At 36.7% G+C, this 18,786-nt stretch overlaps 1 protein-coding gene across 1 annotated transcript in view; it reads left to right on the top strand.

Moving 5' to 3' along the window:
* The window catches only part of adam12a (ADAM metallopeptidase domain 12a), a 125,325-nt gene that overhangs the window by 73,196 nt on the left and 33,343 nt on the right, over positions 1-18,786 (top strand). The window contains exons 5-11 of the mRNA XM_084135398.1: positions 2,764-2,840; positions 5,120-5,294; positions 8,058-8,123; positions 9,688-9,759; positions 11,069-11,238; positions 11,481-11,565; positions 16,063-16,211. Of these exons, the coding sequence (XP_083991524.1) occupies positions 2,764-2,840; positions 5,120-5,294; positions 8,058-8,123; positions 9,688-9,759; positions 11,069-11,238; positions 11,481-11,565; positions 16,063-16,211 (794 nt within the window). The remainder of the gene's footprint in view (positions 1-2,763; positions 2,841-5,119; positions 5,295-8,057; positions 8,124-9,687; positions 9,760-11,068; positions 11,239-11,480; positions 11,566-16,062; positions 16,212-18,786) is intronic.

Genomic DNA, 18,786 nt, shown 5'->3' with positions numbered 1-18,786 from the left:
AGATATATTGAGGACTGTAGTTTACACCAGGTCATGCTGTTAAAATAACCCCAATGTCACTGGTGTACTAAAATGAGCATTATAAAACAGACAGTTCTCTCTCTGAAATCTGATTGGATGAGCATATTACATATATTTGCATATATATATATATGAGCATATATTTGATTGATTGGTAACCATGAAACCAATCTAACTTTAGCTATTTGCTAAGCATTCGTTTTTGTGTTAAATTTCCATTATCACTATATTAGTATATGAGAAAAGCCTTTATTCATGCTAATGCACTATGTTAAATGGTGGAGCTGTTTTGGGGATTATTATTATTTTGAGTAATTTTATTTTTTATCATATTTCTTCTGCTTAACTGTTTTATAAAATCTTTGCATCATGCCCAACAACACCCTGGGTGAAATCACTAGGCGCGTTTCCATTACAGATTCGCGCAAAACTCTTTCTAAACGTCGACAAAAAACTATTGCGAAATGACGTTTCCATTAACCGATGTTATGTGACTAAAACTTCATTTTTTCCTCTCGCGATAAGTCGTTCCAAAAATCATAGCAACGGACATTGGTAGGTTTATGCATCTCAGCCACTGCACTGACCATTATTATTAATGGAAGGAGACGTATGTGTGTTATCCAATCATTAATGGTATAGGAACAACCCTTACTTGTGAGCAGCACATATGAGGTGTTTCTGGGTGTTTCTCCCTCATTTCTGCTTCGAGGTCTTGATTGTGCCATTTCTTTGAGGTTTAGAATCCATTATTCCTGTAATTCTTCTAAATTATGAATTTAATAAAGAACTCTATCTCGTATTCTGTCCAAACACACTGCGTCATCTACGTTAGGTGACCTGTAAATGCGCAAAAACTGTTTCCACTGCAGTTTTGCGAAATATTTCTTTTTCGAATTGCCTGAAAAACCAAAACTATTTTTGTGATAAATGGGAGTTTTTGCTAAATTGACGTTTTTCCATTGGGCGTATTTTCAATTCGCAATTTCAATTTGCGCGATTTGAAGGGTAATGGAAACGCGGCTACTGTTACATTGCTTTATATGCTGTTTTTGTGATATGTTTACACTGTGGTTACGGGATAAAGTCTTTAAAACACGTTTCAACAGGAAAGGGCTCAGAAATGGAAATGTCTTTTTAAAAAAGGAAAAGTAAAACCATTGAGCCACGGCTGGAAACAGGACAATATGTTTCTTTCTGAGGTCTGTAGACCGAGAGAACAGGAGCTTTCAGAGGGATGAAGCTCTTGGAATCTGTGCCAGCTCCGTTCCCAGTCCAAACCAGACAAGTGCTGCTCATTTCCTCAGACAAAACTACTTTCGTCCTGAAGTGCCTCTCGCTGCGTACATACACACGTCAAAGCTTTAGGGATGACAGTCGCAGTCTAATGGAGCGAATCCCTGAAATGCACATTCGGTGTGTGAAGCACGTCCATGCGCTCTGGTTTAACCCTTACGTACGGTCAAGAGATTTCAGTCAACATGCTTTAATCTGATTTGATTATGTCATTCGCAGTGTTTCATCTGATTGCAGTTCATTCCATCATAAAAGAATGAAAGTAATCTTTTGTTTTGTTTTTCTTCAGGTTGTTTTCAAAGTTTTTTTCCCTCAAATCATCTCAGATCTGATTGGTTTGGTTCATGGCTTTTTTGTCTTGCATTTTGAGAAAACGAATGAGAAATATACCTCCAGATACAAGGCAGCTGAAAAAGTTGGTCATCTAACACACATATAATGGGGCATGTTGTCACAATAGTATAAAGCTTACTGTATCATATTTTGACATGCAAATTTCTAAGGCCTCTAAATGATCAATGTGATCAAAATCACAATCTTCTAAATGCCTTTTGTCGTCTGATTGATAGTTTATACTTTTTTAGAAAGTAAAGTTTGCTGTGAAATATTTACTGATTTTTATAAAGTGATACTCACATTTGAACAGGATTTTTCTTTGTTTTGAAATATTACTACCAATATAATTTTTTTTATTATATTGGTAGTAATATTTCAAAACAAAGAAAAATCCTGTTCAAATGTGAGTATCATATATGAAACACAGGTTTAGAGGAACATTTATTTATTCATCTCTCAATCATCATTGTATTGCATTGCATATGTTTTGCCCAACACAATAAAAACTAGCTGACCATAAAACTAAGCATGTAAATATCATCTTACTAAGACATATTATTAGCAGATATAGAGACGACTGATATTTTTAAACATTTTCTGCTATAGATCTCATTGATTTACATTACAAGCATCAAAATTTCATCTTTTCCCATATAAATATCAGCAACTGCACTAAATTCTACATTTTTTGCTCAGTTTGGGCCTCTGAATACAATTGGTGTTTTGTTCCCTCCTTTCAAGCCATAATATCAATATATAATATCATAATAGCCATAAAAGCATGATGTATCATATGTGATACTCAAAATAAAATTCATATGCAAACTTTTTTTTTATATATATATTTTGTCCAAAGGTTCAGGAAACAGTTTTTCTGACTATTATTTCACAATTGGCTATTTAACGGCAGTAGTTTAAAAAGGAAATGGTTTTGTTTCGTCATTGCTTCAGATTTGTTTTATTATAAAACATTTCTTTTTAAACTACTGTGTTGGCCAACAGTAATTAAATAAAATAAATGTTTTTATTAAATTACATTTAAAATGGCAAGAAGAAAGAATGTTGACTTGTGAAGAAAGAATGTGCAGATTCCTGTCTTTTGTGTCCCAGATTCACTGCTATTATCATGGCGAGGTGGAGGGACACCTGGGGTCAGAGGTCAGCCTCAGCACCTGTACAGGACTCAGGTGAGTTAGCGGTCATGCCCTTCCTACATGGGACAATTTGTACCTTGACTTCACCTCACAGCCTTCCCATGATGAGCTTAGGGACTGAAGTCAAGAATGGCCCGAGGAAAGGGCATCTTAATAACGACGTGTGAAGTTCGCCATCCTCCAGAGACACTTTACGGTTCCTGTTTTAATTATGAACAAGCACTCTAGTGGACGCTTGTGAAATGTGAATTCTGCCGGTATTCAGACAGTCTCATGCATAGGCCCTACATATACAGATTCGGGCTACGGTCTACAATCGCCTACGTAGGCGAAATTTGTTTGAGATTTCTAACTGTAAACACAGCCATGTTGAAGCCTGCAGTGATGTGTTTCATTGATGTTATGGCAGTCCACTCTGCTTATTGTTTTTCGAGAATGTTGCACTCCTGTTTGTCATCGTGCACGAAACTTCACGCCAATAAATCATCAGGAATATTGCTGACTTGTGCGTGTCTCAAGCGCCCTCTTTACGTTCATCCTAATGCCTTTTAGTTTTTTGCCTATATTTGGCGTTTAAAATGGAAACGTCTTATTTTTTCACATAAGTGACAGCCCTAGTGAAAACTTCACAGTGATCAACAGGAAAAAAATGATCAATGATGCAAACTTCATCAAATATGAAACTAATTAAAAGCTCTACAGAGACAATAGTCATTATTCAGCTCAAGTCAGATCAGTGTTGATTCACTTCCGTTCAATAACTGTGTCAGTGTTGCAGAGTTCATCAATTATGAAACAAATCTGATTCAGCTATAAAGGAGGAAAGTTGTCCCATAATAGTTTCTGTCAGAGCATCACCGTAATAACTTTATATCATGTGCCACAAGAGATGCAAAAAGAGGATTTTCACACTTCAACCTATAGGGAGAATGAGAGCAGCCAGGACATGCAGGATTTATGAGTGTGATAAAGCGTCAAAACATATCTCTGTCCCCAGAGCCACAGCACTTATTGTTCAGCTCTTTATTTCACCTTGACTCACTCTTTGTGCCGCATTAACCTGTCTCTCTCGGCCTGGCAGACACACACATGTGAAGGTCTCCTCCGACTGAAACGAAGTCGCTCGCCAATCGGGCCAAAACAAATTGCTGCTGATTTTTTTGGCGAGTGGGGTTTCCACAGGGATCTCGTGCAGTGGGGAATGCAGTTTTGAAACTTCTGGAAAAGCCCAAAGCACTGGCCGTTTCCCAACAGAGGAGAATGTCACTTAAATTCAGCGTCCGACTCGAAAGTGTGAGAAAGGTTTGCGGATGCGGATCCAAAAACCACAGAGCGGGAATATTAGAGCTCGGGGGAAGATTTATTTAGCCAAATATCGTACAAAATGGACCGTCTGCTGACCAACAGTGGCTTGGATGCTGAACTAAGCCGCTTTCCAAAGCGTCACGCTGTCTTATATTGTGGGAAAACGAGAAACCACTTCCTCTCATAGAAGAGTTTTTCTCACATTTATTTGCCATTTTGTGTTATTATTTTAAAAGCTTCTTCCCTCACCTTTTTTCTGTGTCTTTCTGCGTGTAGTTCTGAATAATCATAAAATATTAGTGCATCTGAACACATTTTTGGTAAGGGAAAAGTGCTGTTCAAATAAATGCAAATATTCTGCATGGCCTCTGAATTAATAAGAGGGCAAACTAAAAGCACTGTAATTATAATAGAATTTGATCAAAGTAGTTCCACAAAAATGTCACAAATGTATTTCATAGCACGAGGTAAAATCCTGTAAAAGTCCTGCTTTCTAATTTAAAAGCTTGAAAATGTTGGATTTACTTTATTTCCAAGAGATGCTGATTTAGAAATGGATTGTGTGACATTTTTTATCATTTGTGGGGGGGGGGGGGGGTGGTATGTACATAATATGTACATAGTCCAGACAATAAATCAGAGCCCATATAGATAAATTCAATAAATTCTATTTTGACACATATTTCTATATTTCACTGTTCATGGTGAGACAATCTTATCACAGGACGATTTACACATGCTAACAAATATGAATTTTTTTGTAGATAAAATTGACTGTCAAACCAAATTATGAAAATATAAGACATTATATGACATTAAAGCTGCATGTCAAGTTGCTCATATTCCAAAAACAATTCATACATGCTGTTTGTAATTGTTAATTCTGGTTACTTCTTGTTATGTTTACATGATATATGTATAATTTTGTATATGTATATTGCATGTATAATCGTAATATGAACAAATTCAAATGTTAACTGAATGGTGTTGATTGCCTCGTTCTACAGGGGACTGATTTCACTTGATCATAAAGTATATGTACTGGAGCCCATGCAGGAGGGAAACGCTCATCGTCTTTACAGAGGAGAACATCTTAAATTCAGCCAGGGAACCTGTGGACACGGTCACAATATTTCATACCCAAACACTCCAGGAGCCGTCTTCAGTTCTCACAGCAGAAGGGTGAGTTAAACAAAACCACAAACCTTCCAAGATTACAGCTTTCAGCACCCAATAGTCATTCTTTACGTGTAGAAACATAATCTCTAATGTGACATGTTTCTGAATAATACTGAATATTTAGCTTTAAACAATGTAGGGTTGTTGTGCTTTTACTCATCATGATTAAAAGAGGGACACCAGAATATTATAAACATGTAGGAGGACGTCATAACATATCAAAATAAAAACACATTAGCAACTGCGTAGCAACACCTTGGCAACTGGAAGTAACTTTACCTTTGGGACGGTAGCATTGGCTCTGTTTGCTTGACCAATGACAGGCCAAAGAATGACAATTTAAAGAGTTATAACCATAAAAGACTATTTGAAAGATTTTCCTTCCAGCTTTAGGTCTATATATATATATAAAGTTTACTGCACACTTGACTTGCACTATATTTATTTGTATTTTTTCATAAAACATTTGTATTGTATTTTATATTTGATATAAAATATGACTTTTAAATGACTTTTAATAAAAGATTACTTTATTTATAAAACACGTTTTATTGTATTTATTTTATTGTATTTATAAAAACATTTTTATTGTATTTTATTTATTTTATTTGAAATATCTCACATTTCGTAAATAAAATGGGTTGCTTTTAAAGTTGGTTTCTCAAGCATCCCAACACAGTAACACTGACTGAGCCAATGATGTTAATTTAGGGGCGGGACTATCAGTATGCCTGACCAATCACAGACAGGTTCATGAAAGCGATGCACAAGGTCACAGATCACTCTTTGTTTGGTCACTTTAAGGACACATCCAGTCTCTCGCCGTGGCCGCTGAAGTGTTTTCATGTGGCAGAAATGATCATTGTGTCTGAATGTTGTCAGTGAGTAAAGGCTGCCAGATTCTTTCTGTCAGAATCTCAATACAAACTCACCTTTTTACACACTGGAGAGTCATTTCTGAGATGTATAATTTTATTCTCTCTTGAAAAGGATTTAACCTGATGTTGCTGCTCACTGAATTAAGCTCCTGCATTTCATCAGACGTCATGGCGCAGCGATATCGTCTCTGTGTGGAAGTCAAGTGTTTTTTTATTCAATTAGACGCTTATCAGCTTTTCTCTTCAAATCCGCAGCACAGGTGAAACAGCCTGTTAGGCGTTACGACCCTAATTCTTCTCAACATGAAGCCTCACACAGATGAGTCCAGCCTTTTATTCCCATTGAAGGAAAACCATTCACTGGAAACAATAAGAGACAGTTTCCATTGAGAGCGAGAGGAGTGATGCTGAATGCATGCTGAAGTCAAGGTCACCTTCATGATAGTGTGTCCTGTCCTATATACTGTAAATATTTATTTAAATAAAGCCGAGAATCTATCAAATACATTTTTTTTCACAAGCATCCGTCACTGATCGGATACTGTTGCATGTGTTTAAACAGCCTAAAAACACAAGAGATCTGATTTGCCATGTGGATCTAAATCAGAAAAAATAGCTTCAACACGGGCGGTTTGCTGGTCTAAGCTGGTCTAAGCTGGTTTAAGCTGGTCTAAGCTGGTTTAAGCAGGTTTTTATGATCTCCAGTCCAGCTGATGTTTAGTTTTTGGTTTTATCAACACGCTGGAATGGCTCGAACACTCTTACCTCATTCATTAATCTTAATATTGTATCCCTGTGGCCTAAACCAGGCGGTTTGCTGGTCTAAGGTTGTGTTTAGCTAGTGACCGGCTTGACCAATTTCCCTGAATATTCTCATTCCAGAGCAGACGTTCACTTCACAGCTTGGGGATTTACTAGTTTTCATGAATTATAACACCCTCCTTTTTACACTCCAGTGTTGAAATGAAAATTAGCGGTTATATTTGAGCTATGAAGACTTTACTAGATGGAAATTATACAACCACTGGTATATATGCATCATTTCTATGCAGAATTAATGAAGGCTTGTAATATTTATTAGATTTGTGTAAAGCAAGCCATTGCCACATGTATTGTGAGAAAGCAATTGTTGAAAACCAAAGAATGACCAATTAAAGAGTTATATAAACATAAAAGCTGAGAATTACTTTAAAGACTTTTCTCCTCAGCTGAAGCACTCAAACTTTTAAGAAACACACTTGATGACTTCTTCTTATATTGCACTATTTTATTTATTTGTAATTTAATTTAATTTCATTTCATTATTTCATTTTATTTTATTTCATTTTATTATTTCATTTTATTTTAGAGTCTCTAGACAAAAAAAAAATCTCCAAAAGAAGAGAATTTTCATTTGTATAATATTTACTTCCACTATATTGTTCCCATACTTCCATTTGTGTCATTTCATAGTGTTGATGACTTTTATTCTAAAATGTGGAAAATAGTGATAACGACGAATGAGTAGGTGAGAACTGCTTGTAAGACTCTGCGTTTGAAAAAGACGTCTATAAAAGACAAGTGGGTCTTTCACACGAGTAAATGAGATAGCCAGGCAATCTGAATACTGAAGTGAACGGTCTCCTGGAACGCACATCGCTGCAGATCAGATGTATTTTGCAGGCAATGCTGAAACCAGAAGAGGATGTTCAATCACACTCTGATCTGTTAATAGAGGCCACATTTAGAAGAGAAGTGACGACATCACCTCTGTGCCTTAAAGGCCATATAGTCTCTCAGCAAAATGGGGCATTGGGATATAAAGGTTCTTGAGTGAAACCTCTATTAACTGTGTCCTTCAGAGGAAGAGGGTGAAGTTTAATCGTGTTCTGTCTGTCTTTCCCTGCAGAATAAAAGAGACGCCCAGAGCAGCACCAAGCATGTGGAGTTGATCATCGTCGCAGACAACCGCGAGGTAATGAAGAGATGCTGTTGACCTCACACACATCTGCGACCTTCAATCATCCAAATCAGCGCTTCTAAACCAGTTGGTCGTGACCCAAAAATGAAATGCATTTCTGTTCTAAGTGGGTCACAGACATCAATGATGCTCAGTGCAAATAATAGCTAACCGGATTATCCTGCATGTATGTATATGGATATGTTTATCAACAAGCATTTTGGCACGGATTCATTAGTCACAACTAGTAGAAGCTACAGTAGATGAATTATGCAGATGTCAACAGGTTGTTGACATGCTCTCGTCCTCAAAAACCAGAACAAAACTACATGCGTTTAAAAGAAAGAATAAAATAGTGTTGCACGAGCAACAAAGATCAATGTGGTGTTTTATACACTGAATTACTGGCTGCCAGAAGCATGAAACCAGCAAATTACAAGAAGCATTTAGAAACCAAACACTCAGACTAAGAAAATCCTGTTGGGAATCTGAACACGCCACAACAAATAATAAAAATGGAATTCATGGGAATATTCATAAATCTCAAAGAATAATATAAATAACATTGCACTATAAACACTTTTGGTATTGTGTTTGGGACACCACTTGATGTCCAATTGAAGTGTTATTTTAGTATATTTTATTACTATTATAGTATTTTTAAATCTTTAATTTATAGTCATTTTTTAAATGTGCTTTTGTAGTTTTTACAAATAATTCCAAATAGTTTAAATTTATTTTAATTTCATGTTTAGTTTTATTTCAGTTAGTACTTCAACTTCAACTTTCAGTAAGTTAGAAAGGCAACATATCTGCTGAAGTTTTTCAGCTAATGTTTATTTTATTTTGTCAGCTTAATTTCTATTAACAAAATGTTTTTAATGGTTATATTAAAATAAGCAAAACCAGCTGAACTACATCATTGCAGCTCCATACATCCTGACCTCTTTGTAAATACAAGGTCATGACCCCTTTGAGTTCAGGGAGTCAGGGAGGTGAGAGGTCAAAGGTTAAAGAAGATTAGATTGTTTGTTTGCTGGAAGTGAGGACGCCCAGCTGTGATCACTTGACCTCTTTGTAGTTTGCCTGTCAAACAGTGTTTTTAATGTGCTTTAAGAAATGCTTTGTTGCCAAAATAACTTATTTCTGTCATTGAGGGGCCTTTCAAATATCCTGTCATGTGATATTTTAAGGAAAATAACAAAACTTAATCATTTGGTTTGTTGAATGAGCTTTATTTTCTCCAGATGTACCTGTTGAAACCAGGAAGATGTTAAGGAAAGGTACATTTTGCAGCATTGAAAGCTTCCTTCCTGATTATTTTCACTCACCCTAGACACCCAGAGGCAGCAATCATGAGTGACACATTTCCAATCTGTGCTTTTATTTTGAAAAGCCGTTTTTACATCCACCGACTGACATTCTGGACATCAAACACTTCTGGCCATGTTTGGCTCAACATCTGTGTGCCGCTGCCCGTGGAAAATGGATTACCTCATGTGACATTTACCACAGTCGGCCAATGAATGACACATTTGGCTGCAGTTTAAAGACTTTCTTGTTTTCCTTTGCATTTCAGTATCAGAAACAGGGGAAAGACGTGGAGAAAGTGAAACAGAGGCTTGCTGAAATAGCCAACTATGTGGACAAGGTAAAATTTTATTAAAATTAAAATGGAAATTAAAAATTAATATCACCACATAAGAGATAATTTTCTAACACACACATACATACACGCCGCCGTTTTTGTGTGTGTCCCTTTAAATGCAAATGAGTGCATTTGGTTTCTGTCTGGTTTGAGGTGATGAAAGGAGAAAGGACTCAATAATGCAGATTAACAGGCTTTTTATTAATAATAAAAATAAAACAAAACCAAACAAAAACTACCCAGAGGGGGAAAACATGACCAGCTGCATTACTTGACTTGACTCGATTCGACGACGATCTAGCACAGGACTGCAAACACAAGGAGAATAAATAGGGAGCAAACAAGGCAGGTAATGAGGGAAGAAAGATGGGGCAATATATATATTGCTATATTTATTTAAAATAAATGGTACTTGATTTGATATTTTTTTTGCATTATATAAAGAAATGTATACACACACATTAATTCAAAAATCAAATAGGTGTAGGATCATTTTTGTAGGAAAATGCTTGTTAACTTGAAATTTGAACGTGCGTGCCGTAACTCTGTGTGACGCACCCACCGCTAGCCTAGCTTAGCACAAAGACTGGAGGTCAACGGCTTCAGCTAGCATACTGCGCCCAATAAGGTGACAAAATAACGCCAACATTTCCCTATTTACATGTTGTGATTTGCATAGTCACAGTGTGTACAAATAACAAGGTCACATGAGACACAGCCATCTTCTAACCCAGGGATGGGCAACTTCGGTCCTGGAGGGCCACTGTCCTACAGAGTTTAGCTCCAACCCTAATCAAACACACCTGAACAAGCTAATCAAGGTCCTCAGGATTACTAGAAAATTACAGGCAGGTGATTTTTTCAGGGTTGGAGCTAAACTCTGTAGGACAGTGGCCCTCCAGGACCGAAGTTGCCCATCCCTGTTCTAACTATATACATACTGGGAACTATATTCTCAGAAGGCGAAGCACTGCTACTTCTGCGGAGTGATTTACTCCAACTCTGAGCGAACACTCTGCTCCTCACCACAGGGCTTCTCAGGCGCTGCGAGCAAATCACTCCGCCCAAGTAGCAGTGCTTCGCCTTCTGAGAATATAGTTCCCAGTATGTATATAGTTCTGATTTGCATTCAAGCCTTCAAACAACTTTATATATCTCAGTTTCAAATTCTAATCTTTGTAATTATACAAATGTTCATATTTTTGCAACTTGTGTATCTAAAGCCAGATTTTGTTGGGTTTTAAGTCCCTTGAAACATCATTGCTGTTCTGGTTTAACCTGATTAGCTAATGTTAGCGCTGCCGTGTTTCAGTTTTACAGGTCACTGAATATCCGTGTGGCTCTGGTGGGGCTGGAGGTGTGGAGTGACGGAGACAAATGCTCCATCACACAGGATCCGTTTACATCGCTCCACGAGTTCCTGGACTGGAGAAAACTCAAGCTGCTCCCGCAGAGACCTCACGATAACGCTCAGCTGATCAGGTAACCACTGAGAGCCTGCAGGTGGAAAACACACTATGCGGTTTACCACTAGAATCAATGCACTTTTGCTTCCAGGAAACTGTTTCGCCATTTCTTGTTTTGAAACGTTGAAAACTGCATGAGGTTTTATTCACATATTTGTAGTTATTTGTTAACATTTTTTATTGAAAATTTACCCAGTCTGATGTATGATGCTGTAGATGAACATCTGTGTCATATGACTTCCTGTTTTCCCTCCTCAGTGGGGTTTATTTTCAGGGCACCACCATCGGCATGGCTCCCATTATGAGCATGTGCACTGCGGAGCAGTCAGGGGGAATCGTCATGGTGAGTGACATCTGTCAATCATTCCTGATGAATGATCATTTTAGAATGTTTGCATTGTAAAAAAACGCTGGGTTGATTCAACTCATGTATTTAAAATGTTGTCAGCTTCATTGAGATGTGTGTATATATATATATATATGTATATATCCAGTGCTGTGCAAAAGTCTTAGGCATGTTAATACCCCCCCCCCCCCCCCCCCCCCCCCCCCCCGCTATCTTTTGCTGTAGTGTGTCAGTAGGAAATATCAGTTTACATTTCCAAACATTCTTTTTGCCATTAATTGTAATAATCCAGTGAAATTTGGAGTCTGGAGTCCAAGGAGTCTGACAACAGCCGGTATGATCTGATCTCACCATCATCGAGTCCGTCTGTGATTACATGAAGAAACAGAAAAAACTGAGTTTCTTCAAGCATCTCGGAGACGTTCCCGCAGTTCTTCTGGATTTAGTTTGTCTCAGTTGCTTAATTTGAGACCATTTTGTCACATCATATCTCTGTTTTATGTATTTTAGTCGCATTGCAAGCTCCAGGTAGTTCAGATGAGGACACTAACTCACTCAGCACAGACATCTAGAGGCGCTTCCACATAAATCAAACCAACACATTGATCACAGCACACGACGATTACATTCTACTGAGGCCTAAAATCAAAGCAGCTCTGAGATACAGAGCGTCTGTGGTCAGAGGACAGAGCTGCATGAGTTCTTGCTCAGCAAATCATTTGAAGTTACAGTCATTAAACTGTTGACTTACTTATGGCTGGATACCTGACTAATAACACCTTCAGTTTAATAACACAAGCATTCGAAGGAAACCAATCGCTTTCGTTCTGCAGTGTGTTTTTGGCTTTAAGGTTGGAGTAAATTGGACCATCTCAGTATTTGTGCTTCGATTGAGAATCCCATTATGTGGAGCTTCTCCATTATGGATCATGTGTCGCATGCAGTTTCTATCAAAACATTTTATCTTCTTCAGACGAAACAACAAAAGTCATGCATGTTTTCTTCATTGACTCATTCGTCTGAGGCATTTTATTCCCTTTGGCCGCCTCTTGCAGACTGGTTGCATGATAGACTTCTGTTTTTGCTGTTTGATTTAGTGGAGTTGCTGCTATAAAAGCCTCAACATTTCACAGAAGCATGGCACGATCTCATGACATTGTGTTCGGAGAGGTTTTGTCCTCATTTGACCAGTTCTCACTAAACATCATGAGTGATAATAGGAATCAAGCTTCCTGAAAATGCAATTGATGGTGAATGAGATACAAAAATTATAGATGATTATGTTCAGCTGAGAATTATCCAGTCAAACATCCATTGTAACTAAAATTCACAAATGTTATCAAAAGAAGAGAAATGAGATTAAATGGAGTGCAAATGGAGACTTTTTCCTTGAGTCTCCTGCTTCTCTGATTTTTCTGCTGCAAAAAACATGCTTGTAATCTTAAATGTGTCTCCTCTAGAGTGAGAAAATTGTAACTTTTGCCACAGTGCATAAGCATCCTTTAACCAATGAGGCTTTTGCAAATCCAATTTGCTGTATTCCCACTTGGTTTCAAACTGATCTGGTTCTTTTCACATTTGCTAAATGGACTTTACACACTCCTGTCCTCCATCATAACGCTCCATCAAACTTCATCTAGTGTGCATTCACTGGTGCAGCATTGCATCATTCATATTTAAATGGAAGTCATTGTCATACTTTTCTCGACAAACATGCATTCTTTCTATGCAAATAAAGCTCATTATTGAACGTGCCAGATTTATAAGCATCAGCATTTTTGCCCGATACACTTATTAAATGCTTGGAAAGCTGGCTGGAAGAAAAAGTGTATTGTCTGTAGCCAGCTAAAGTTTTTTTTTTTGGATAAAATGTATACCTTATATACAACATACACTACCGTTCAAAAGTTTGTGGTCAGTAAGATTTGATATGTTTTTAAATAAGTCTCTTTTGCTCACCAAGGCTGCATTAATGTGATCAAAAATGCAGTAAAAACCATAATACTGTGAAATATTATTACAATTTAAAAGAAGTGTTTTCTTTTTGAATACATGTTAAAATGTAATTTATTCCTGTGATAAAAGCTGAATTTTCAGCATCATTACTCCAGTCTTCAGTGTCACATGATCCTTCAGAAATCATTCGAATATGATGATTTGCTGCTCAAGAAACATTTCTCATTATCAGTGTTGAAATCAGTTGTGATGCGTCATGTTTTTGTGGAAATCTCGAATAGAAAGTTCATAAGAACATTATTTATTTGAAATAGAAATCCTACTCGCACTTTTGATTGATTTAATGCACCCTTGATGAATAAAAGTAATAATTTCTTAATACTTCTTGACCCTGAATCATTTGGTTTGAGTATTTTTTTTTTTTCTTAAATCATAAGCTCTGAAAGAGCATCTTCTGGGCATTAAAACTTTCCTCCGCTCAACCTTTTTCTGCACAAACCACCTGACACGAATAATCACTCAGACGCTCAGAACTGAACTGAAGCTGGTGATTTTCTTCATTTTAATTTGATTTTCACGTGTTTGGCAGACGCATCCTTACCAAAGCGACTTACAGGAATGACTGTAATTGTGTCTGTCCTGCCTCATCAGCACACACACACACACCCTTCCCCAAACAAAGCCTGCAGAACGGTTTGGTTGTGTTCTGGCAGCGCTCGAGCAATTACAGCAGCGCACGGATCTTGAGTTATGCTGCTCTGACGGATTTGTGGAAAAGTAATTATAAAGGCCGTTAGTGTCTGCTCATTACTGATCTCATGTGAAACCGTTTTCTGAGAGAAAAACAAACGTGCAAGAGGAGAGATGTGTGGATAAATCTAATCTGGGGAGGGAAGGTGGAACAGAGCGGATAACGCCTTTCGTCTCTCTGGGGTCACAGAGGAAGAAATTGCTCTTGTTTGTTTTAAATTGAAATTGATTGCTTATTTTAAATCACCAAGCTGCTTTCAAGGATGTGGATTGATTTCACTTTCCGTATCGATGCATGTTTCCACCATGGAAAAAAATAAAAACAAAAAGGTAACTGCGACTTTATCTCACAATTCTGACTTTTTTTCTCAGAACTTTGAGATATATACGAGAAGTAAACTTGGGGAAAAAACTAGGGGAAAAAAGTCATAGTTGTGAGATAAAGTCGCAATTAAATTTTTTTTCTTTTTTTTTATTCCGTGGCAGAAAGAGAAAAACAGAATTTCGAGATGTAAACCGAGAATTCAGTAAAAAAAAGTCTACGTTTGGGGTAAAGCATTACCTAGTAAACATCACGTAACTGGTAAACATTACTTATAAATTTACAACAAAATATCTGACTTACTTTTTCAAATATGTGACCCTGGACCACAAAACCAGTCACAAGGGTCAATTTTTTGAAATTGAGATATATAAATCATATGAAATATGAATAAACAAGCTTTCCATTGATGTATGGTTTGTTAGGATAGGACAATATTTGGCCGAGATACGACTATTGAAAATCTGGAATCTGAGGGTGCAAAAAAATCGAAACATTGAGAAAATCTCCTTTAAAGTTGTTCATTTATGTTGGCGATTGTGCTGCATTCACTCACAAAAATACATGTTTTATATATTTACGGTAGGAAATTTACAAAATATCTTCATGGAACATGATCTTTACTTAATATCCTAATGATTTTTGGCATAAAAGAAAAATCTATCATTTTGACCCATACAATGTATTGTTGGCTATTGCCACAAATATACCCATGCGACATGTGTCTGGTTTTGTGATCCAGGGTCACATATGTATAAGTTTCTTTGTTTTCGCATGTATTGGCTGACAGCTCTCCTGTCCCCATGTTGACAGAAATCGTTCAGAGGCGTGTGTGAAAAATGTGTGCACAGAGTAAACATGATGATTATTGTAGTTCTAGACTAAATGTGAGCATTTACTCATCTCACTTGCACAAAAACAGATTCAGTATTCCTCAAAATGAATAAAAACAGGAAATGCAAACTCAGACTATTACGCAAAACTGCAATAATTAAATCTGTTAAATTACACAAAACTACTTTATGTATTTAATCTCACTTTATTAACCAATGTCTTTGCTGCTGACCTTCGATCAGATTCAACCAATACGTAAATAAGCATTTGTTTTATTAATTTTTGTTTTTGTTTTTATTGCTGAAGGTATCACTTCAGAATCTCACCGGAAGAAAGTAGGTCATCCGGGTACTTTTTTTTCCTACTCATTTATAAGTACTATGAATTCGGACATAATTATTTTGCCACAAACTGTTTTTCTCCTACTACATAGTATGGAAGTATGCGATTTCGGATGCAGCCAAAGTGCTGAAGTTTCTTCTGCAGTGCTGACCTTTTCTTCTGCAATCCAGAATGGCAGCAACGCTGAAATGTGCAGACGTGAATTTGCATTTGCACTTTTCATGTGAAAGGGCCTTAACGTTTGCCAAAAAATAGAACTTATGTTTTTTTTTTTGCTCTCTGTGTTTTAGGATCACTCTGATAACCCCCTCGGCGCTGCGGTTACTTTGGCCCATGAGCTCGGACACAACTTCGGCATGAATCATGACACGCCGGAGCGCGGGTGCGGGTGCAGAGCGACTGTGGACCGAGGCGGATGTATCATGACCCCCTCCACTGGGTGAGAGCTACCAAAAAACTGCATCTATATAGACTATTTTGGTGTTTGTAAACAGTGATGATGTTTTTTTTGTGGGCCTGGTGTCAGAAAGTGTCCGTTCTGCAGTAGCAGTCTATGAAAGCCAGAGAATAAAATAATTAAAAAGGTAAATGCAAGTTTATATCCCATATTTATGACTTTTTTCTCAGAATTGTGATATAAATTCGCAATTGCGAGTTACAAAGTCTTAATTGCGAGATATAAACTTGCCTTTTTTTGTTTTTTTACAATACCGTATGATGTCATCTAATGATGAATTTCTTTTAATATATTATTATCAACCCATTCATTCTCCAAACCGCTTATCCTCTGGTATCACAGCGTCCCGGGCCGCAGGTTGGGGAAACACCCTGGACACATAGTCGGTCCCTGTATTATGATTCCTTTTTAAAATATTATAAAAAAATAAAAAATAAAAGTTATTTATATATTATTAAATATTTTAGTGCCATCTTGTGTTAAAAAAAAAATATATATAACGTGTTTTGGAGAAAAACATTATTATTTCATAATGTGATTTCCCCCCCACTTTCAATTCTTTTACTTCAATGAAAGGTTAGATTTTTGCCAATTTTTTGAATGAAAGATCAAAAGGATAAACGATGCAGATTTATTTTTTACAGCCATTTTTGATCATATTTACTAGGGGTATGATTAATTCTGAGCACGACTGTATATATAAAATCAATATATATATCAATATATGTTGATGTTTTATTGTGGTGAGTTGTTTTTAATATTAATATTTCTTACAAATATGGATATATTTTGGTGCCATATAGAGGTGAATATTTAAATATTTAAGAAAATCTATATGAATATATTTAAATATTATATTTTCTTGCTCATTAACTCATTTAAAGGAAGTAAGTGAGGTTTTACTAGAACCAAAAAATTACAATTTACAATAACACTTTATTTTGATGATCCCTTTTGAACATTATACTAACTATAAGTAACTTTGCAACTACATGTCAACTAACTCTCATTAGAGTATTAGTAGACTGTCTGCTTAATGTGTGTTAAGTTTTTTTCATCATCATTTTTTTTTTTTTTTTCGTGAAAGTCAATAGGATTTAATGTTGTTTGGACACAAGTGTTCCTCAAAATATCTTGTGTTCAGCAGAAAATCCTGTAACTCATCAGCTGACATTGTGAGCGTGAATCATTTTCTTATTCCGTTTTACCTAGGATTTCATGTCACCTTCATCCGGCCTCCTCAGTATATGACGACTCAGTCTGTTTGTTAGAGGTTAGCTGTATTTCTGCCTCATTACTCTATAATGAGCTCCATTTGGTCATCTGCACAACAGCAGACTTCAACACCCCACCCGGCGGGACGGCATTAGCATTTAGCCACATGCTCCCAATTGACCCCACTGGTACATGTCTGATAGCTATTTCATAAACATCAGAGCTTGTGCAACTTGTGTCTGATTTATTGTCATCTGTTGTGCTGTTATACGAGACGCCTGGTTTTATGGGCAGATGTTCTGACAACTCAAAACACATGAAATTAAATGCATCCGTACAAAACATGGAGACAATTTTAGTTCATACTGATTCAATTCTTGAAACAATAGAGGGTTTAGTTAACCTTTTTTAGGAATAAATTGCATCACACATGTTTTGGAGCACATATTTACTGACCAGAGTAAATATGTGCAGTCGTGGACTATATATATATATATATATATATATATATATATATATATGGTGAATGTTGTATATAAAATACAAATGTTAATGGCTAAAACATTGGTGGAATAAATAAACATGTTATTCTAAGTTGTGATATATTATATTATATTATATTATATTATATTATATTATATTATATTATATTATATTATATTATATTACATTATATTATAAAAAGGTCATATCAGTGACTTAGAAAAAAGCTGGTAAAAATGAAAACGTCATGCATCTTCAGCACACGTGTGAAACAAACAAACACTTATAGGTAGCACTAACTTTATTGTTGAACTTCTGACTTTTTATTAGACAGAAATAGCAAAGAGTGATGAGAAATTGAGCACAAAACGAGGGGAAATGGGGTCAGGAATCAACATGCACAATGATTGACAGGCACTGGGTGTTTCTGACTGGCGAAGTGTCAGTGCTGTTATAGAAACTGGTGTGATTTCTCACGAGACCAATCTCAGTGGTATCCGTCAGGTAGCAGAGACATTTAATGTGTGCTATTCCAAGGAATTCGCTTGCAGCAGTTTTTGAGTCTGTAATAGCAGTTGTCTTGTTTAATTCTAGGGAATAAATCACACATTTGCAGGCCATGTTACATTTTCTCAGGAGGCAGATGGTTGCGCAGCGGCCAACTCAATCCCAGCATTCTCTAGTGTGTATCAGTTCATCTGCACAAGTGTTTTAGCTGGACTGTGTCCTGTGTGTGTGACCTGGACTGCACCCATGATAAACGCTCGATTATATGCTCATAAAGAGGTGTCATGAAGAACCTGGCCCTGGTGACTAGACGAGAAAAACAGATCTCAAACAGAACAAGTAGAAAGAAAGA

The sequence above is a fragment of the Abramis brama genome (assembly GCF_963993115.1).
Source record: "Abramis brama genome assembly, chromosome: 14".
Classification (NCBI taxonomy): domain Eukaryota; kingdom Metazoa; phylum Chordata; class Actinopteri; order Cypriniformes; family Leuciscidae; genus Abramis; species Abramis brama.
Note: the sequence above shows the minus strand (reverse complement) of the source record. Positions and strands in the feature narration are given on the sequence as shown.